Raw genomic sequence first — 23,221 nt, 5'->3', positions numbered from 1 at the left:
TGGGCAAGGAGACTAAACTCATCTCTTACACAAGAAGTGGCCCCTTCAGGTCAAGGGTGAGGCATTGCTGCTGCCCATGTCAGAACCACTTTTAGGATGCCCCATGTTTTCCCCTCTTGCTGAGACACCGTAGCGTATCATGGAGTCCCATGGCCAAAGTGCACCATGGGAGATGTAGTGTAGCTCAGGAAATGGGCCCATATAGGAGAACAGGGGGATGAAGACCCCAAACTACAACTCCCGTGAGGCACTGTGGCTGTATTTCCAAGTAAAACATAGTTGGTTTGGGGGTATTTGTTTTTTCAATGAAAAGTCAGAATTTTCTGCAGAAAGCAGACAGTTTTCATGAAATATTTCATTTAAGTGGACATCCAATTTTACATTTAAAAAGTATCTGTGGAAAATGTTCAGTCAGTCCTAAATGCGAGTAAAAATAAGAAAAACAAATTGTAGCCTCCAGGGTCTGAGCGTGATCTGTAAATTTGTCCATCACTCTGCTCCAATAATTTTTCTACTCATTAATTACCTTAATGTAATACTGCATCAGAGCTTATGGGAACCAAATGCTTGTTAAAAATGCATTGAAGTAAGCCAACCAAAAATGACAAGGAGTTTACAAAATGACAAACATCCCCAAGATAGTAAACTTTTATATCTAGCTGGCTTTTCATTGTCCTATATGGAAGATGCATTTTCTCTCTCGGTTTTTCTGAAGTTTCCTTGACAACTGTTTAATAGTATTTGAGCCTTGACTTTCGTCAGTAATAAGGTGTTCCCTTCATTGGCTGGAACAAAGGCAGATAGCGATCTCCGTTATATACAGAAGGCCTCCAGTTCTTGTGTATGGTTGGTATCTCATCCTTGATCAACCGCCGTGATGTGAGAGGAAAGAAGGACACAATTTTTTTCTTGGCACACAGATTAAAAAAGTAAGCCAAAAAAGTGATTCCTACCCTCCCATGACTTTGGAGAGTTTAAAAAAGATTAAAAGATGACAAGTCGCCCATTAAATGTTTAAAGCATTTGAAAGTTTAATCTTTCTAAGGCCCCTGTTATCACTCTGTCTGAATCCCTCATAATCTCATGTTTTTATCCTCTCAACACCCCTGTAAGGCACTGACGTGCAGCTATCCCCATTTTACAGGTAGGGAACTGAGGCAGGCACACAGACTAAGTGACTTGCTCAAGATCATGCAGGAAGTCTGTGGTGGAACAGGGAATTTAATCTAGGAATCCTGAGTCTCAGACCCAACCACTGGGCCATCCTTCCTCTTCTTAATAGCTGGTAGAGTTTTGTTTGCACACAAGAGAGTGCCTCTTGCTGATTTTGTTCTGCTCCTGGGACATCGTCTAGCACCACTGTGTGCAGATTTTAAAGATGATATAAAGCTGGATCACCAACTTGCCTACATGCCCACACAGGTATATAAGGGAGAGGGAATCCCCAGACTCTCACGCGCATCCCAGTAGGGCCTTACTGAACCTTGGGTCTGAGCACAAAAGAATAAGCAGACACTGTGTGCCTACTTCTGTGTCCTGTCTCCAAAACAAGGGGGGGTAGGAAGGGAGCAGATCCATATGTCCATCCCCAGTGCACTAGCCAGTTATTAAGAGCAGGGAAAATGTTTTGTACCAGCTCTGGTTGAAGTTGAGATGTCCTGTGCTAGGGAATCCTAAACTGTAGCGGCAACCCAAAAAACTGTCCGGATGTTCCCCTCTCTATCAGCCTACATTCTTAGGGAAGTGTTTTCAGGCTTCTCTGCCTGCAGGTGCAATTTGTGGCCACTGACTGATGTGCATGCAGACGTGGACGCTCAATTGGGCAGCATTAGACGTGTAACTTCTATGCATCTACAGTTTGGAAGGGTAGACTCACCTCTGGCACACCCCCTTGGGGCTGGTAATGGTGTAGCAAGCTCTCCTTCTCTAGTGCCCCCTACCAATAGCCTACCAATAGCTTCCTCTTCTCGTTACTCAGCCCTCCGGCCAGCTCACTTTGAAGTCTCCCCCCTTCTGGAGAGAGACTGGATCCTCAGCTTTGATCTACCCCCAAAGGTATCTGCCTGTGGATTGGTCTTCTCAGGCCCATTCCTTCATCCCTGCTGCTCTCTCCCATCGAGGCCAGTCCCAAATCATAATCTTCCTGATGGAGCTACCCTGCTCTTTACTGAGGAGAGGCACTGCAGTGTTCCTCTACTGCAGCCTCCTTCTAATCTGGGCATCCTTTCCTTGTAGTGATCACCCAGTTCCTTCCCCAGCTGGGCTTCACCTTTATTAAGCCTGATGTGCCCTCCAGGTACAGCCAGGTGCATAATTAGCTCCATTCGTTGCCTGTGTGGGGTACGCACCTCATCGCTCACTGGCACAGAAATGTGGGGGTCAGCATTGAGATGAATGAGCTCTTCACACATCATCAAGCAAGCAAAAGAGGTCACAAATCCATGTGTCTCCTTTACAGGTCACAGCTGAGCGACCTCCCCAAGGTCACACAGCTGGCTGGTATTAAGAATCCCTTGCTGAATTTTATGCATTATTTTGGTACTTCAGTGTGAATTTTTCCCTCTTTGACTTCTCATGTTTCATTGGAAAAAATCTCTAGGCACTCGGTTCTTGTCTTGTGACAATTCTGACTTCTGAACAACAGGACACGCCTCGTTCTTCTGGACCAAATGTCACAGAAATCTCATTTGTGCAGCAATCTGCAGCTTTTGTAGTCTGAGAGTGATATGGAAGTACACGGAACAAGAATACAAACCTGAGTAACTGATCGCTGGCACGTGGTGTGGCTGCTTATCACATTCACTAGATGCCTCTAGGAAGAACTGTCAGCTTCTATTGGAATATTGGAAAGTGGGAAAATTTTGGTGCATGTCTGGGAATCTGAGATGCCTAGTAAAATGTATTGGTGGCTGCTTTATTTTTTCAGTATCTTTGAGTACAGAGGAAGTACCAGATAGGATCAGATGCAAGGACCATCTCGTCCAGTGTTCTGTCTCTGAGAGTGGCCAGCCTCAGATGCTGCCGAGGAAGGTGCAAGAACTCTCATCAGGTAGATGTGGGATAATCTGACCCCCACGTTGGGATTCATCCTGATCTACTAGTTAGAGATTGGCTTAAACCCTGAAGCGTGAGGTTTCATATCCCTTTCACAACTGTTATTAACTACTATCACACTGGATATTCTTGCTGTCCATAGGCCAGAGGACACCATAGATGACTTGGAGATGTCCCTGCGAACTGTCTCACCTCTTAGCTGAAGGGGTGGGCAGGCGGAATCTTTATTTTTGATCCCAACTGCTTAAGTTCAATAGGTATTAACCAAATTCAGAGTTTTTAAAGAATCAGAATAAAAATTCCTTTTCCTTTCAATTAGTTGGGGTTCATGGGCAAGGTTTCTTTTATGTCAATACCCTGCTAGTTCACCAACTGCCTGTAGAGACTGCTGGGAAAATGAGATTAAGCTATTCACCAAAAATGATAAAAAAAAAATTCCAAAGGTTAAAACTTAAAATTTTTTTAAAAGAAAGTGTACAAGAGGAAAAGGATCAAACTTGGTCAGTACTGAGATGTGTGTGTTCCTCAGTGAAATATCCAGAGGTTCTTGTTGTTTGTATCACAGTAGCAGCAAAATGCCTCAACCTAGACTGAAGGGCTGTGAAGAGCTACATCCTACTTTGCTGAAAAGTTCATGCACATTTGGGAAGGCATCCCAAACTGCATCAGTCCACTCCCCCATGGCATCCAAAAAACAGCCCACCTGCGTTCCCAGAATTCCGCACATTCCTTAATAGACACTGTACAACAACCTCCGACTCCGCCCCATGGCTTTCCTGGATGGTGAAAGACAGTCGCGAGTAACTGTTGCCACTCATGATCAAGATAACTAATGACTTATCAGGGAAGGAATCTTCACTTTCTCCTTCAAGCAGTGTGACTGACAGTGAAGGAACACACCTTGGATGCATTGGTTCCAGCCTGATTATGCTGGTTTTAGCCAATTACTGCCCATGTCAAGCCTCCTGTTCCAGAGCAAGCTCTGAGTGAAGCCAGCTACAAGCCCAGCTAATTGAAGCCAATATCCTAGACTTGGCGCAGTCTGAACTCACACCAAGCCACAGAACTGAAACTGCCTTAGTGGTACTGATGGATGATCTCTTCCTCTCAACGCAGTAGAGGACAGACATCCATTCTCACCCTGTTGGACCTTTCCTCAGCATTTGACGCTACTGACGATGGGATACTGCTCTCTCACCAGAGAGAAGTGGCTGGGATTAAGGGTAATGCACTAACATGGTTTGGGTGCATCCTCCCAGGAAGGAATCAGTGCACCTCCGCCACTAGGCCCCTCACTTGTGAAGTCCCACCAGGGTCAATTATCTCTCTGGCCCTATTCAGTATCTACACACAGCCCAGTAGGTGAACGGGTCAGACAATATGGACTCAACTGCCAGCAATATGCAGATGACACAGAACTCTATCGGTCTTTCACCACATACCACCATCACCATCACCACCAATATGACCCAGTGCTTGGATGAGATCAGCTGGGTGGATGAGAACCAGAGCAAGACAGGGGATATGTTAGTTGGCAGAGGAGAGCATTTTAAATCTCTAGGACGAAAACCATGGTCGGCAACTCTGCTCCTCAGAACATAAGTCTAAAGCTCATCTGTTCAGGAAACACAGCTTTCTTTGGGGCCGATCCTAGGCTGTGGCCAATCACAAACCTCAGCACCTTCTGCTCCAAATACCAGGTGCACTTCTTCAACCTGCCTTCTCCAATATAGACATAGTACACCACATACATTTTAAAACAAAAACAAAATGGCCACAATTCCACACAATTTTCTGCCTAAGGAGAGGATATAAGCGAATGAACCATATGTGACAGGTGTTACTGCATTGCTTAATGCACTACTAGAAGGCATTCATATTACGGTGACAAGAGTCAGATAGAGACCTAAATGGAACAGAGGGCATTGTGCCAGGCGCTGTGAAAGACAGCTACCCTGAAGAGCTTGCAGTCTAAGTAGACAAGACAGGCAATGGGTGGGAGGAGAAGGAGAGACTCAGAGGTAAATGGCTGGTCCAGTGTCTCACACCAAATCAGTGGCAGAGCTGAGAATAGAATCCAGTTCTCCTAAATCCCTGTCTAGCCATTGAACCATGCTGGTGACAGCGAGAATATTGTTGGTAATTCACAGGTAGTCTTCCCTCTGAATCAGTGACATAGCATGATGCTAAGGGACTCTGTGTTACTGTTGAGGTGGAGGTGTATTTTCAGATGAGATGTAAAACTGATATATTGTCCAGTTCTGTTCATTAAAGAGCCATGGAACTTTTTGTAACAGGGGTTAGTTCTGGGGTAAGATTCTGCCTTCTCGTACACCCCAGGCAATCCCACTGGCTCTAAGACCTGATGGAATTTGGTCCCTGGTTTCCAGGGTTGGCAGCTTACCTTTCTAGCTACATTCCCACCTGCAATTTCAATTGGTTTTGATGGTGGTTCTTCAGTGTTTGAAATTATTCCTGCATATATCTGGGCAAATTCTGGTCCCATGGAAGTTAGTGGGAGTTTTGCCATCGACTTCGATGCAAAATAAGATTCAGCCAATAGTTCGTGAAGTGCTCTGTAATCCTTGCGGATGAAAGGCCCTTCATAAACGTAAGCGTGAGTGTTTCCATCTGTATGGGATGGGTGTATTAAATGGAATTTTAGTAAATGGCAATTTAAAAAAAATTGAATAAACTGTCACCTAAATCAATAAAATGATCTAATAGTAAATGTAAGGTTAGTGTTGTGAAATTCTTCCTGGATTATGGCTGTTCATGAATGAAAGTGCATCAGGATATATAGTTGTGGCTAATAAGAGTTTGGTCTTATAGAAAACTTTGCCGAGCACACATTTTTTGTGACACTACCCCTGGTTGTCACTGAGAACATTTCTCTGACCTCTTAATAACAGCATCAGTTTTCACTCAGACTCCAGATAATTAGCTGAAGCAGTCTTATCAGGATTAAATTATTGGGACAGTTATTACTTTCATCAGCATTTTGTAGATGGAAGTGATTGGAGCTCACAGTTATTGATACTATATATCTAAATATGAAAGAAATAGATATAGACAGTTTTAATAGGAGCTTTTTAAATTACCTCATCTGCTGGCTAATAAGATACCAGGCCACAATAACTTTAATCAACAGTGAATGCTTGAAGCAGGCAATTTGCATTTTATTATTTTTGTTTCAGACAAAGCCTATGTTTGATAATAGAATCCCTGTCTGATACATGGTAGCTTTTAATAATTACTGGTTTAAGAATGTGATTAAAAGAAGCTTTCATAATTTTTTATGCATTGACGCCAATAAAAATACTGTATAGTGCACCATTTTGAATCTTTTAAAATGTTTTAAAATATCAAAATTAAAATACAAACAACTGCCTTCAAGCTGTGACTATAATGTACAGGATCAATACAACTAAAAATAAACCAGGAAATTACTCCATATCTCTTGAAATATCACTGGGAAAACTCACTTTTAAGTTTCCTCTGTATTTAAAGCAGCTATTTTAATTAGTTCTTATACCATGCCTGTCACTGTAGTATGTGGTTGGGTACATGCCAATTCCAGGTTTTTAATTTTGGAAATAATTGGAAAAAGACTGTCATTTAAACCTTAATTGCCACCACTCCAACATGTCTCCATCATCACACACCATGATGGTTACATGCTTTAGAGACAGATTCTTGAGACCAAATGGGTATAAATGTGCTGGAGTTCAGAAAACCATGAGGGATCTTAATTTGCAACAGTTTGCATTCTAGCTGCCTTCTTTTGCTGTCAATAACATCTAACACATAAGAATGGCCATGGTGGGTCAGACCAACGGTTCCTCTAGCCTACTATCCTTTCTGACACTGGCCAGTGACAGATGCTTCAGAGGGAATTAACAGAACATGCCAATTTCGAGTGATCTATCTCTGTCAACCAGTCCTAGCTTCTGACAGTTGGAGTTTTAGGGACACCCGGAGGATTGGATTGCATCCCAGACCATCTTGGTCAATAGCCATTGGTGGACCTATCCTCTATCAATTTATCTAATTCTTTTTTGAACCCAGTAATACTTTTGGCCTTCACAACATCCCCTGGCACTGGGTTCCACAAGTTGACTGTATGAAGAAGTACTTCTTTCTGTTTGTTTTAAACCTGCTGTGTATTAATTTCAGTGGGTGACTCCTTGTTCTTGTGTTATGTTAATGGGGTAAATAACACTTTCCCCACACCATTCATGATTTTATAGACCTCTATCATATCCTCCCTTAGTCGTCTCTTTTTTAACCTGAACAGTCCCAGTCTTTGTAATTTTTCCTCCTATGGAAGCTGTTCCATACCCCTATTAATTTTCATTGCCTTTCTCTTTTTCCAATTCTAATGCATCTTTGATGAGATGGGGGTGATCAGAACTGCACATGTATTCAAGATGTGGATGTGCCACAGATTTACACAGTGCAGTGGTGGGCAACCTGCAGCCCATCAGGGTAATCTGCTGGCAGACCACCAGACAGTTTGTTTACATTTGTATGGCCTCCTGCAGCTCCCAGTGGCCATGGTTCACCATTCCCAGCCAATGGGAGCAGCGGGAAGCGGCGGCCAGCATGTACCTGCGGCCTGCACCGATTCCCACAGTTCCCATTGGCTGGGAACGGCGAACCGTGGCCACTGGAATCTGCGGGCAGCCGTGCAAATGTAAACAAACTGTCTGGTGGCCCGCTGGCAGACTACCCTGATGGGCCGCGTGCAGCCTGCAGGTTGCCCACCACTGACATAATGCCATTATGATATTTTCTGTCGTATCTATCCCTTTCCTAATGGTTCCTAACATTCTGTTAGCTTTTTTGACTGCCACTAAACATTCCAGGAGATGTTTCAAATAAGTATCCGCCATGACTCCAAGATCTTTCCTGAGTGAAAACAGCTAATTTAGACCCCATGGGCGCTACTTCACATTTAGCAACATTGAATTTCATCTGCCATTCTGTTGCCCAGTCACCCACTTTTGAGAGATCCTTTTGTAACTCTTCATAGTCAGCTTTGAACTTAGCTATCTTGAGTAATTTTGTATAGTCTGTCAATTTTGCCACCTCACTGTTTACCCCCTTTTCCAGATCATTTATGAATACTTTGAACTGCACAGATCCCAGTACAGATCCTTTGGGAGACCCTGCTATTTGCCTCTCTCTACTGTGGGCACTGGCCATTTTCCTCCCTATTCTTTGTTTCCTAAATTTTAACCAGTTCCTGATTTATGAGAAGACCTTCCCAAATGTTAATTCCCAAGTTAAAAATGTGTGTCTTATTGGTAGGCTAAATTTGTCTAGCTTTAACTTCCTTTGCCATTGTTAACTTCCAGCCATTGGATCATGTTATACCTTGTCTCTTTTTGAAGAGTCTTTTATCGTCAGATTTCTGTTCCCCATGTGGGAACTTACAAGACAGCCTTCAGCCTTCTCTTTAAGTTAGACTCCAGGAGCTCAATCTGCTTATCACTGTAAGGCAGGCTGTCTAATCCTTTAATCATTCTTGTGGCTCTCCTCTGAACCCTCTCCAATTTAGCAACATCCTTCTTGAAATATTCCAGAGGTGGTCACACCAGTGCCAAATATAGAGGTACTAATCTTTCTACTCAATATCTTCCCATTTATACATCCAAGGATTGTATTAGCCCTCTTGCCCACAGCATCTCACTGGGAGCTCATAGAATCGTAGAAGATTAGAGTTAGAAGAGACCTCAGGAGGTCATCTAGTCCAACCCCCTGCTCAAAGCAGGACCAACACCTACTAAATCATCCCAGCCAGGGCTTTGTCAAGCCAGACCTTAAAAACCTGTAAGGATGGAGATTCCACCACCTCCCTAGGTAACCCATTCCAGTGCTTCACCACCCTCCTAGTGAAATAGTGTTTCCTAATATCCAACCTGTTCATCTATCTATCATGTTCAATTGATTATCCACTATGACGTCCTCCATCCCCAAGGTCTTTTTCAGAGTCACTACTTCCCAGGATACAGCTCCCCTACATTCTCTGTTCCTAAATATAGGACTTTACATTTGGCCATATTAAAATTCATTCATGTTTGCTTGTGCCCAGCTTATCGTATGATCCTGATCACTCTATCAGTGACCTGTCCTCTTAATTATTTACCACTCCCCCAATCTGCATGTCCTTGGTAAATTTTAGGTAATGATCACGTTTTCTTCCTGGTTTTTGATAAGTGTTAAATAGCATAGGGCCAAGAATCAGTCCCTCTGGGACCCCACTAGAAACACAACCACTTGGTAATTCCCCCTTTGCAATTACATTTGGAGATCAGCTGGCCCATCTTAGTCAATTTAATGGGTACCATGCTGATTTTGTATCTTTCTAGTTTCTCAATCAAAATGTCATATTCGGGTTACCAAGTTAATTGCCTTCTAGAAGTCCTAGTATATTACATATATGTAGTTACCTTTCTCAAGCTTGCAATATCATTAAAAAAAGATAGTTTGGCAAGATCAGTTTTCCATAAACCCGTGCTGACTGGCATTAAGTTATATTATCCTCCTTTAATTCTTTATTAATAGAGTCCTGTGTCAGCCATTCCATTTTGCCCAGCATCAGGGTCAAGCTAAAAGGCTTATAATTACCCAGGTCATCCTGCTTCCCTTTTTTAAATATTGGCCCAAAATAAGCTCTCTTTCACTCTTCAGGAATTTCTGAAAAGCAGCTTTAATGGTCCAGAGAGCTCTTCGGCAGCTTTTTTAAACTTGTGGATTCAAGTTATCCGGGCCTGCTGATTTTGAAGCTTTGTTAGCTGATATGTAACATCCTCAGTTACCATTTGAAGAGAGAGTCTATCCGCCACATCCTATGACTAGCTCATCTGACTTTTTCCCAAAATGCACAACAGAAATATTTACTGAACACTTCTGCACTGACAATTCTACCATTTGCATCTAGTAATGGAGCAATCCTCCTTTCTGTTCCTTCTCTACTTAAAAAACTTGTTATTCTCTAACTCTGCTGGCCACAGATTTCTCCTTGTGTCACTTTGTTTCCATTTTCATACTGTCCCGCATGACCTTCTCATAAATAAACTAGGGAAATGCAACCTAGATGGAGCTACTATAAGGTGGGTGCAAAACTGGTTGGAAAACCATTCCTAGAGAGTAGTTATCAGAGGTTCAGAGGCATGCTGGAAGGGTATAATGAGTGGGGTCCCGCAGGGATCAGTTCTGGGTCCTGTTCTATTCAATATCTTCATCAATGATTTAGGTAATGGCATAGAGAGTACATTTATAAAGTTTGCGGATGATACCAAGCTGGGAGGGTTTGCAAGTGCTTTGGAGGATAGAATTAAAATTCAGAATGATCTGACAAACTGGAGAAGTGATGACATTCAATAAGGACAAATGCAAAGTACTCCCTTTAGGAAGGAACAATCAGTTGCACACATACAAAATGGGAAATGACTGCCCAGGAAGGAGTATTGCGGAAAGGGATCTGGGGGTCATAGTGGACCACAAGCTAAATATGAGTGAACAGCATAACGCTGTTGCAAAAAAAGCAAACATCATTCTGGGATGTATTAGCCGGAGCGTTGTAAGCAAGACACAAGAAGTAATTCTTCTGCTCTTCTCCACTCTGATTAGGCCTCAGCTGGAGTATTGTGTCCAGTTCTGGGCGCTACATTTCAGGAAGGATGTGGACAAATTGGAGAGAGTCTAGAGAAGAGCAACAAAAATGATTAAAGGTCTAGAAAACATGACCTATGAGAGAAGATTGAAAAAAATAGGGTTTGTTTAGTCTGGAAAAGAGAAGAGAGAGGAGACATAACAGTTTTCAAGTATGTAAAAGTTGTTACAAGGAGGAGGAGGAGGAGGAAAAAATGTTTTTCTTAACCTCTGAGGATAGGACAAGAAGCAATGGGCTTAAATTGCAGCAAGGAAGGTTTAGGTTGGACATTAGGAAAAACTTTGTAACTGTCAGGGTGGTTAAGCACTGGAATAAATTGCCTAGAGAGGTTGTGGAATCTCCATCATTGGGGATTTTTAAGAGCAGGTTAGATAAACACCTGTCAGGAATGGTCTAGATAATTAGTCCTGCCACGAGTGTAGGAGACTGGACTAGATGACCTCTCGAGGTCCCTTCCAGTTCTATGATGATCATTTTTCTGCAACATCTAACTTCTGATTTGTATTCCTTGCTATCAGCTGCCCCTTCCTTCCATCTGTTCGATATGATTTTTTAAAAATAGCTCTTTTCACTTCCCCTGTAAGCTAGGTTCGGTTTTTGGCCAGCGTGGCCTTCTCTCAATTATGGCTTTTTGGATATCTAGTAAAATGTTCTTAGGCGTGTCTCACTTTTGTCTCCCAACTGAATGGGCTCATCATTGTTTTCAGCTTTGTGAAACTGGCCCTTGAAAAGCACTAAGGGTGCGATCCATGGTGCATCCTCGTGAGCCGTAAAGCTGCCACTCAACTGCCGCCTAACTCTATGGGAGCCTCAAATCACTTGGTGCTTAAGTTTTTGCCTCATGCACACTGCTGCCTCAATCGAGGTGCCCTGTGCCTAGGTCAAGCAGAGGAGGAACTTAAACCAAAGGTCTCCTGCATACTGGGTAAGAACCCTAACCACTAGGCTAAAGGTTTATAAAGGTCCTCCCCACTCCTACTGGCCTCCAAGGTGTTTTATTTTGACCCCACATATGACTTAGGTGGCTGAGTTCCTATCTTCCCCTGGTTCATGGATCGCAGAGATGTGTTTCCCCAGTCATCCCAGATTTCAGTGCCTAACTCTGAGAGGGGGCGAGGGTTAGCACACACGGCTCTGGTTGGCATCTCCCAGGGGCTAGCGTGCTGACTGTGTGTATCAGAGTCTCAGGTTCCTCTCTCTCCCCATTCATTGTACAGGGAGCCTAAGCACCTAACTCAGGCTTTGTGGATTGTAGTGTTGTTCCCATTATTTTCTAAATACCTAAGAGTTAGGTACTGTGACACACAGCATTGCAACACCTACGTCTCTTTGTGGATCCCACCCCAAGAATATACATTACTGGTCTAGGCTCTATTATTTTGCACATACCAAATGTAATCAAGTCATAATTACTTGTACCTAAGCTACCATTCCTTTTTAGTTGACAGGCCTGAGCACTCGTTAAATTGAATTAAAATCACATTAAAAACCATTTTTAATTTATTAAGGGGGGGTCACACTCAGAGGCTTGCTGTGTAAAAGGGGTTGCCCCCCCCCCCCAAAAAAGCTTAGAACCACTGCCTTTGCTTTATTTAAAGGGACACTCACATCACACACACTTTCAGCTGTTTAAAAATCAATAGAGGTCCCTTTGGAGTAAAGTATCAGCCACAGTGAGTAAAAATCTGGCCCTAAGAGCCCAGTTGTGCAGCCCTTACACACGTTGATGAGCACTTCGCCCGTGAGACAACTCGCACAGCAAGGTGCTGCTTAATATAAGTAGGGGTATCTTCCTCTAGCCCTGTCATGCTAAATTCTGGCACTGAATTTGCTGTATTTTCTCAAAGCAGTGCCAAACTAATAACATAATAATATCAACAACCACCCCACCACATTGCCACATTTTTTCCCACTGGAAATCTGCAAGTCAAAACAACTTATTGAACTGAATTAAAAGCAGCTTTGTCTTAAGCGTTTGACATGTGTAACACTAAATTGTGCAGTTGTCTTGGGAATTGCAGTAGGTTATGGGATCTGTTCTTACCTCTTGTGTTAGTGGAAGTAGAGCAAGATCCTCGGCTGCTGAAATTTGGCACAACTCCATTGTCAATTTGAAGCTATGCCAGATTGCCTGGCCCTGGGGTGGGTTTGTGTGTGTGTGAAAGTGAGATGGGAGGGGGAGATATATATTTCTGTATGTGGGCAGACGAGCTAATGGAGGTCTTATCATTTTTTATGGGGAAACCAAGAATCCTATTCGGGACCAGTAACTTCTACCCTGTTTGTTCCTTTTGATCACTAGTGGTGAACGGGTTCTCAGAAATTCGTGCAGGCAGGATTTTTAGTTTAGGGAAGCTATGACTAACAAAAATACCCACAGTTTGAGGGGGGCTCAGTGGGGAGAGGGAAGCCTGGAAAGGGGGAGCAGTTTAAGACTGGGGAGGCAAGAACCAGAGAGAACCACCTTCCAGAGTGCCTTGGGGCTCCTGCTGTCACTGTCCACCACCACAACTGTTAGGAGCTGGGCAGCGATAGATAGTCTTTTTTCTCCTCAGATGGAGTTTGGAAGGGCTGCTGCAGTGTACTGCAGTGTTCTGATGGCCCCTACACATCCGTCGCCCTCCCGCTGTTTGCCGTCCCTTGGGCTTTTGAATTTAGCGTAGCATCATGGCAGCGTCTCAGATCATAGGGAATATAGCCGCATACTGAACTCAGACCCAGAAGGCAACAGTGGCCAGCTAGGGCCCGCCCTCTCCCCCATCTAAATTCCCACCTCCTAGCATCACTATTTTCCAGCAGTAGCTTCCCTTCCTTTCCCTGTGCTTCTTCATTCCACTATATTGCATGTCTCCGTTACTCCTCTCACCCTTGACAAAAGGCAGAGCAGTGCCCGCGCCCCAGTGCCATGAAACAGCTGAGCAGGCCATAAGGGTTAAAGGGCAATAAAGTCTTGGCAGCCTCATCGATCAGTGTAAGCATTCACTTCAGGTGGGGAGCGTATGGTTACATAGAACCTGACTTAATAGTTGAGTCGCTATGTCATGTGTTAGGCCAGCGGTCAGACTAGATGATCGTAATGGTCTGTTCTGGTCTAAATCTCTCTGAAGACTAGGCAAGCTGCTTGTAGTGCGAAACAGGCAGGCTTCTAATTGAAACAGCCCCATGTTAAGTACCGTCAGCTTCGCTGTATGGCTAAATGATCTTTTACTCCAGCACAGTAACTATCAAGAAGTTTATGATCCAAAAGCCACAATCAGCAGAGCAACATACGAGTGTGCCCTTGTGCCATCTAGTTACCTTGCATCACCGTACTGAAGGTGAGGCAGCTTTTGTGGTTCCAGATTCATTACATTAAAAAAAATCTTTAACTAGAGGACTCAGTTTCTCCAGCAGTTTTCTTTCCTTGTTTTTAATTTAAGGCCCCCCTTTTAAAACAATACGGTTTTGGGGGCACAAGGTTTGCAAATAAGTGCCTTAAAGCCTCCAAAATTCATACCTGTGCTTTGGATGCTGGATCTGTCTCCAGTATAGTTAAAGACACTAACTAGAGATAGCAGATACCATTTTCTATATGCTGTATAGGAACAATGGGGCAGCGACCTCTAGAGTGGTACAAAGAAACTAGCCTAGCCCCTATCTTAACTGTAAGTCTGGAGAACATCTTCAGCACACCTTCCCGATTCAGATGCTTTGACAGCTGGAACATTGTTGCACTCGCCTGCCATGCTGATCAACACTCGTGGACAATGGGTCAGCAGCAGGAAGACTTTACTTCTCCCTGTGCTAAAGATTGACTATTTGCAGTTTTCTGTAGTTCCAGCTTTGAAATTAACGGCTAATGGAATGCAGCAAAACACCAAGGGCAGATAACAAGAAGAAAGATTTGCTGCATTCAGAGATAAATTTCCATTTCCCCTTTGATGCAGAAGTGCAGAGTCTTTTTTGAAAATGTTTTGACTAGACTTACTGGGCGGAGGGCTAATTATATGGAAAATTGCTGGAAGATGGTCAGAAAAAGAGCCTACCGTGACCGTCGCAGTCCTATGTTTATACTGAGAAAAGTGCAAGGATTGCTTGTGAAATACAACCATGTGCATTACTGAGCATAGTCCTTCTGTTAAACCTTGCCTCAGTGGATGGCCTAGCCTCAATAGTCTTGCACTTCGGTCTTTCTGAGCGCATCTTAATCCCATAATGCTTATTTACACATTATGCACACTGCATTTTGCAAACACTCCATCAGCGACAGTCCCTGCTCTGAAGAGCCGACTACTGAAGGGCAGGCAGACAGTTAGACAGAGGCTGGGGTAAGGGGAATAACCAAGGAGGAGATTTTCATGGGCACCTAACTCCCACTGCCTTTGAAAATCATCCTTTGTGGGTACATTCCACTCTGCTTTTACACATTTATGAAGAAACAGGACCAAAGTATTCCTGTTTGTCTGTCTCTCTATATATAGATAATGTAAACAGTTCATAGACAAAGTGCTGGTAGATGGCACTTAAGAATCTTTAGCGTAATTCCTGGGTTTTGCAGGACCAATAAAACTAGTTGTGCACTGCAAATGACGACCTCTGCGCCAGGTTTTAACTATAGGTGGCACTTGGCAATAGTAATATCTACCAGGAGTCCTAGGGGAAAAGTCACCAAGCTGCCCACAGTCCCACTTCAACCCAGAGTCAGGGCACTTGGATCCAGTCAATCCTACCCCAAACAGAGGTGGGGATGAGGCCACCTTGATTCAGCCAGTGGAGTTCCTAGCTGGATTTTAAAGCTATCCCTCCTGGGCAGTCCTGCCATAGCATGTGTAATGGGGGTTCACTTTGCTAGCCCTGAGCTAGTGCTGATGGATCTAACCTGCCCCTTTCTCCCTTTCCCTCAAAAAGGGAACATACATAGATGGAGCTGAGTGATGCTATACCCAAATTTAGCCCTGGAATTCACATGTAGTGTTGCAGTTCCCTGGGTTATCTAGTTTGGAAACACAAGATTTGCTCTATTATCCAGGACCACTGCTCCATCACGTCCTGAATCCTTCCTCCACTCGTCGCTAATAGCTGACACTACACAAGCCTCTAAAACTTCCAGTTGGCTCAATCATAGATGTCGGTGAAAAGATCCCCACTGACTTCAAAGGACTTTGGAACAGGCCCATAATGCACCTGGCCATTTTTGCACTGCTGTTCCTAGGCAGATTTCTCTAATTGCCGCTGGGCTCAGAGTTTATATTCTGAAGCATGAGATTTAGTTATTCTTATCATAGAATGCGTAACAATATTAGCAAGGTTTTTGTAAAGAACTGAGTATAGTATTTAACTTTGGATACATTCAGAACAAAAGGGACACATCTTCCAGGCTATGGAAAGCCCTGCATCAGTAGGACTGGCATGTTTCTGTCACACAGGGAAGGCGACAGAACATGGAAGACCCTTGCAGGGGAACTATACACCATGCTGCGTTCTCTGGGGGTTCCACCTGCACTAGCATTAAGGAGAGTAATGGGAGAGGTTCAGCTGCAGAAGAGGCATGGTCGCATCAGCAGCTACGCAGATCCACCAGCCAAACCCCTGCACCGACAGGACATTGACACACAGCAATGGACTCCACAGCGTCCCTGATATTTTAGCAGCAACTGCGAGAGGCACAGGCAACCCGAACAGAGAAGGCTCTCTCTCCAGCAAGTCAGCAGAGCAGCAGCTCTCTCCCTCTGCTGTTCCCTGGTGATGAATATCTAATTTTACGCCCCAACTGTATTTACTCAGCAGAGCCATTAGCCTGGCTATAAACTCGCAAAGGGTGGCACAAGCTGATTTAGGGAGGTGAAAATAATAAAGCTGCAGCACTGCTGTATCACTGAAAGGAGTCGCAAGTCCAAAGCAGTTTTTCACATGCAGACACTCAGTTGTAAGATATGGAGGCTTAAAATTATGCATAGGATTTATAAACTTACAGAATATCCTGTTGTCAGCCCCCACATCTTGTGCAAATAAGTTACAAAGGCCCATCTCTAGTTACTGTGGAGGCGGACCAAGTAATACACTTTCTTACTGATGATCATCTGTCATGAAGGTGAAAGCACAATGAGTCATGCAATGGGTTTTCACATGCAGTCTGCGTTATAAATAGACGTGTGAAGATATTTAAAGACAATTTGGGCAAGATCCTCAGGCGGTGCAAGTCTGTGCAGCTCAGCTGAAGACAAATGGAGGCACAGGGATTTACACCATCTGAGAACCAAGCCTCCTATATCTGCTGAAACCTAACTGACCTGTCCATTGGTTTCGGTGGGCTTTGGGTCAGACCCCATGAAGCAACGGTGGGCAACCTGCGGCCCGTCAGAGTAATCAGCTGGCGGGCCGCCAGACAGTTTGTTTACATCTGCATGGTTGCCCGCAGCTCCCAGTGGCCACGGTTCACCATTCCCGGCCAATGGGAGCTGCGGGAAGCGGTGGCCAGCACGTCCCTGCACCGCTTCCCGTGAACCGCAGCCACTGGCAGCTGCGGGTGGCCATCCAGATGTAAACAAACTGTCTGGCAGCCTGCCAGCGGATTACCCTGACAGGCCGCAGGTTGCCCACCACTGCCTTGAAGCCTTGTAACATCCATATGGTCATTGACCCTCTTCGTGGAAGACCTGAGAAATTCCAGATGGTTGAAACCCTGCCCCCAAGAGCAGCCCCGGGAGGCCTAGGCACCACAGAGCCACTGTGGTACAGCCGTGCTGTCAGGGACTCGGTACTCCTGCACTCTCTTCTCTCTGGAGCCTCACTGAGAGGGTGATTTATTGGGGCAGGCAGAGGGTGGATTTATGCTGGCTCAGTTCCACTGGCCTCATACCCTCCCTCCCCCCAGGAGGGTGGTGGCACAGGAGCCCCAGCCATTGATACAGCTCATGAGCCATTGCAGAATGACCGCATGTGCCTTTCACCCGAGAGGCTCCTTCCCTCACCTCCTAAGCAAGTCACCTGTAGGAAGCCAGTTTACTAGAGCTTTCCAGGAGGGAAGGGGGCAACATTTGCCCAGCTGGATTTAAACCCACAGAGGGGGTTGTGTGGCATTATGGCAGATTGAATTTAGTTTTGGAGATGTGCGAGGCCCAGGCATATTGTTAAAGACCACCTAAGCTGTGGCTCTGCGGGGAGAGTATTTGGGAGTCATCGCAGGAGCTCAGACAGATGCTTGCCCAGTGTGAATTCTAAAAAGTAATAGCACTCAGGATGGTTTGGTGCATTAAGGGATGGGAATTATTTGTGCTGTAATTTGAGGTGGGACTTGCTAGAGAGAGTTAAGAGGATAATGTGGAAGGTACTGATACAGTGAGCAACGATGCCTCTTCATTTGGAAAAATCTCTTGTTAGCTTCACTGAGGTTTGGGTCTGGCCCTTGGAATTCTGTCTCCAAGCGTGATCACCTCCCTGCAGTGAAACAGCCCAGAGAAGGGGGAAGATGCTAAAGGCTATTTTGATGGGACTTATGTATGAGTAGAGGTTTCAGTTGTTTGTGCAAAAAGAAGCTAAAGGCTGGAGCAGAGACTTGAATGAGGTCATCACAATTATTTAGAGGTCACTTCCATACTTAATTGGTAATGTCACATATGCATGGTAGGTACAGTCATGCTAGTGACCATCAGCTCTGTGCTAGCATCATGGTTGGCAATTCTGTACATTCATGGTCAGCAGCAACTCCAATGCTGAGCTGGGGTCTCATAAGGTCAGATCCAAAGCCTACTGAAATCAATGGAAAGATTCCCACTTAAGCCAATTAAGTGATTCCCACTGACTGTAGGGAGCTTTGGATCAGGCCAACTGTGACTACTATAGTGAGGACAGAGGCCTCCTACTGAGAGTATAGTTACTCCCTGTAACTCTACATGAGTATTTTCTGTCTCAGTCAAGAACAACAACAACAAAATCTCTTAAATATTTGCTGGTCACCTCTCCGCTGGGTTGTAAGTAAGAAGAAGAGGCAGCAAATATGATCATGCTTGTTTAGAAACAGCAGAAAGGAATAACAGCAGAAGTCTTTCTGATCACGCAAAGCTAAGGGGACTTTGCTCTTACCGACAGGATCACGCAGGGTTTCTATATTTGCAGGAAGTGGCAACTGCTGCTTTTTCACAAAGTTTAACGGCAAGCTACAGGTCATAGGTAGCCAGGGGATGGCAGCATGGGGAGTTGCAGGCTGCCACAGGAGTCTGAGTTCAAGTGACATCTGACTGAGTTACTGGAGATGCCGGATTCTTCAATGCAGACCTAACCCACACACCGGGGCTGATGGATTATTAGGGGAAAATGGACCTGCTGTCTTTGATTAGCTTTGATTTGCTACCGTGATGGCATATATTGATGTAAAAAGGAAACCACATAAGCTTCTCTTTGTAGTGTATTAGAAATGCCTTTGTGCAGGACAAGGCTAAGTTATTTCATTTCAGAATTGAGGGTGAAGTCAATTTGAAAGGAAAGATCAAAAGGTGGAAAGTAAGGGGAGGAAGCGCTCTTGAAGCAATATACAGTATAGCTACTCTGCCACCTTAATTTTAATGCCTCTCTGAGCACAGACTGGGGATACAACGCTTTGTGTCCCCATATTAAGAAAGCCTTTATGGTTAGAGCTGAGGTTCCCTTTGAACAAGCTCGCTAATTTAAATGAAGGGTTGTGCACCGCTTCACATGCCAATGAGTTATAAAAGACCCAGCTATTTGCTGACTTTCTGCACACTGCCCACGTGATCTGAAGCCACTGGCACCGTCTCTGAGTGAAGAACAGAAAGGAGCCCTTAGGCTAATGTCTACACAGGGATAAAAGACCCGCGACCGGCCCGCAATAGTGGGGCTTGGGCTCGCAGGGATGAAAAATTGCTGTGTAGACATTCAGGCTCGCAGGTTCCTAGAGCTCAGGCTCCAGCCTCAGCCGAAACATTGACACAGCAATTCTTCAGCCCCCGTGGCCAAGCCCTGTGAGCCCAAGTCAGCTGAGCTGGGCCAGCCCTTAGAAATTCATTCCTTTCAGTGCCTTAGGTGTTCTGCCAGTTAGCTTAAAGGGAGGGATGGAGGGGAGAATGCAGTTAGAGGTGTCAGCAGAGGAGCCTTTTGTCTCCATCTATCTGTGAAGGCTCTTCAGGTTGTGAGATGTATTTGCCCAGTTGTAAACTCTCCTGTTTTCACACACAAACTGCAGAGTGCCTGTAACGCTGTCAACACTGTATTAATAATAGGTGCCTGGTTGCAGATCACTCCTATTGATTTCAGTGGGAGGAGGAGTGGATCCGTGTAACTGAATGACATCAGGAATGTTGATCAGTAAGGAAGTGGGACAAGAGCTAGACTAGACTGAACCAAGAGCTTAAGCAAATTAAAAGTCCCACATGAAGACAGGCTGGGAGAATTTAGTTTGAGTGAGCAGGAAGAATGGAGCTCGGGATGGAGGAGTTTGGTAATCCTATACAAAGCCTAATCCCATAGTAAGACACTCTGCTAAGGTGCTGGTATAAGGCAGGGGAAGCAGACTCTTGACACGAAGCAGGAATGGTAAGATGAGGAACACGGTTCTAAAGCTAACAACAGAAAGTAAAAACAAAATGAGCTGTGGAGAAGATTAGGCCATGAAGATGCCTAGGCATAGGCGCCGACTCAGTGGGCGCTCTGGGGCTGGAGCAACCATGGGGAATAAAATGGTGGGCTCCGCCGATGAGCTCCTCCCTCTCCCCCCACAGTGCTGGCTACCCACCGAGGATCAGCTGTTCAGCGGCAGGCAGGAGGCGCTGCGGGGGAGGGCACTTGGGGGAGGGGGTAGAATAGGGCAGGAAGAGGCAGAGCAAGGGCAGGGCACTTGGGGGAGGGGGTAGACTGGGGGCGGGAAGAGGCAGGGCGGGGACTTGGGGGAAGAGGTGGAGTGGGGGTCGAGCACTCTCCGGGAAATCAGAAAGTCAACACCTCTGTGCCTAGGGCAGCAATCCTGAGATCCCCTCACTTTCCAGTGAGGCAGTCCTGGCTATGGCCATTGGCAGCAGAAAGTCCACAAGTTACCTACCACCCCCTCACCTTTCTAGGAGCATTAGGGGACAAGATCCAGCCGGGGAAGACCATAAAGTGGACTGGGCCAGCTGGAGAGGGTGGTGAGGCCAGGACCTCTCCTGAGGAACCTGTTCAGTCAGCCTGTTGTGGAGGCCTGGCCTGTGTTTAAAGCTTTCCTCCCCCCAGGGATGAATGCACCTATTCCATTTTAGGATCTGTAAGGCCATGCCTCAGGGAGCCCTTGCTCTGAGATCGCTAGCTTGACAGCAGTGAATCAGAGAGGCTGTGAACCCTGAGGCCACAAGGACAATTCTATTAATCAGTTGCAATCTGTGGCTAATTTCTCTGTTTCCTGAATGTCTAACGTATTTCAATGTTTCTCTGCTTGCAGGTGCTAGTCGCCCAGATCCTGAAGAAGCTCAGCAGGCAACTAGCCTGAGCATTTGGCATAGACACGGTGAGGAAGCAAATCCTAAACATCGCCTGCCTGCAGAGCCGTTTCAACCTGCTGAACCTAGTGGGATTCCATCCTCTTGGACATATGAGCAAGAGGGCACAGAAGACATCAGCATTAGAAAGTCTCTAGATAGTTTCTATGAAACATATTGTCAGCTGCAGCCCGGCAGAGGGGATCCCACATACAACTCAGCTTCAGAATGGCTCTCTCTCAAAATTCAGGACCTGGCAAACAAGGAAGGAAGAAAATATTCCTTGTGCAGTCTCCACATGGCCCAGATGGTCTTGAACAGAGATGGGTGTAAGGTCTTTCCAAACCATGCCAGCAATGCTTGTTTCTCAGCACCAGCTAATGGAGAAGTTGCACTGGAAGGAGGACAGCGAACACCGGGACTGTCAGATGATGTCCTCCAATTTCTCTTAAAACAGAATGTGATAAAATCATAGGGCCTGATGTATGGGGCTCAGGGATGGGTGAGCAAGCTGTTTATTTGGTTAGGAGATAGCACCTTGTGGTATTTAGCTCCTGCTCTGAATAGGGACGGCTCTGCCTCAGGAAAGGTCAGTCAGTCAGTCAGAGTTGGAGGAACATGCCACTTAAACTGCAAAACCACCCGTTACATCTTCTCTCCTGCCCCCAGACTCCAGCGTGAATTTCACATATGTATTGAACTTGTTTCCCAGCATCTGAGCGGTGACTCTGGTGCTTAGTGGACTTGTTCTCCAGTTCCAACTGTTGTGATTATCCTAAAGCTCACCCTGTGATCATGGGCTAGAAGACATGCCCTTCTCTGAACCTGCCCTAAGGTCTCTCCATACTCTGATGCTAGGGGGTGCTTATACAGAGCTAGATCCTGCTACCTTCATACTCAGTGAATCTTACTCCTCAAGTAGCTCCCATTTATTTCCATAGGGCTATTCACGGAATGTGATGCTATTCAGTGAGAGTTAGTGTGTCAGTGTGGCCCATAATGACAAGGCTCTCTACCACCACCATTTGAATATCAAGCCCTTATCTCTGTATCATCTAAGATTTCCAGCAACCAGGGCTGCTTAACCTACCTGAACCCCCCGCACTGAGACCTATCCCTTTTATACTTGTTCCAATGCCTGTAAGTCCCATTTACTGCAACAAACAGGATATGGAGTGCACAAGCCTAGGCAGATATCTTTACAGGGTGTGTAGGCTTGGAATGATTAGATTTGTATTGGCAGATGTCAGTTTCACCATGCAAAAAATATTTTCATCAATCATTGACATTTACAGATAAGCAGCATTTTTCTTTGCCTGAGAACTTAGTTTGCTCTGAGGATATTTACTGTGTATATTTTGACATGTGATGTTGACCATTTGAGTTTTGGTGATTATAAAGGTTACGTTTTTTACATTTTTACTTTTTTTTAATCTCAATGTCTGTCAATTATTGTCTGATCCCCAGACCATAATTTCCTGCAACTGTACAAATGTAACAAAAAGAAAAGGAGGACTTGTGGCACCTTAGAGATGAACAAATTTATTTGAGCATAAGCTTTCGTGAGCTACAGCTCACTTCATCGGATGCATTCAGTACAAATTTAAATGGATAAACATTGAAAAAATGCTTAAAGACAGATATTGTCCATCAAAGTCATTAAAAATAAGAGTTCTACCAAGCCTGTCATAGAAATATCATACTGTACCTAGTCTGATATTCTGCAGAAACAAAAGAATATTTATATAAAACCATTATGCAACCTCCTTCCCTGAACAGACTGACAACTGTGTCCACTGTGTGTCCACGAGAGAATAAACCTGGTTGTGATCTCACACCAGTTTAACGCCATTGGCATAGATGAATTTACTCCTGAGAGTATGGATTTACTCTTGAGAATCTGTCTGTGTCTTAGAGATGCTAATTGAAAATTAATTGGCTTCATACCAGTTATTTCCCCAAGAGCATTTCAAGAAGGTGTCTGTAAATGCACCGGCTTAAACTATGTGTTAAAAATGTGATGGAGACCTGGATACACCACTTG

General features: G+C 44.8%; 1 protein-coding gene across 6 annotated transcripts in view; it reads left to right on the top strand.

The window, feature by feature from the left end:
• Positions 1-22,593, top strand: part of SHLD1 (shieldin complex subunit 1) — a 67,776-nt gene extending 45,183 nt beyond the window's left edge. For 5 of the 6 annotated variants that reach the window (XM_037896178.2, XM_037896177.2, XM_037896176.2 and 2 more), the window contains one exon: positions 21,141-22,593. In XM_037896178.2, the coding sequence (XP_037752106.1) occupies positions 21,141-21,652 (512 nt within the window). In that variant the 3' untranslated portion in view covers positions 21,653-22,593. Of the gene's footprint in view, positions 1-11,501; positions 11,661-21,140 lie in introns of those variants that run through there. The other variant, XM_037896180.2, reaches the window with a different exon arrangement.
• Positions 22,594-23,221: the final 628 nt, after the last annotated feature.

The sequence above is a fragment of the Chelonia mydas genome, chromosome 3, assembly GCF_015237465.2.
Source record: "Chelonia mydas isolate rCheMyd1 chromosome 3, rCheMyd1.pri.v2, whole genome shotgun sequence".
NCBI lineage: Eukaryota > Metazoa > Chordata > Testudines > Cheloniidae > Chelonia > Chelonia mydas.
This window is presented reverse-complemented; position numbering and strand designations above follow the sequence as displayed.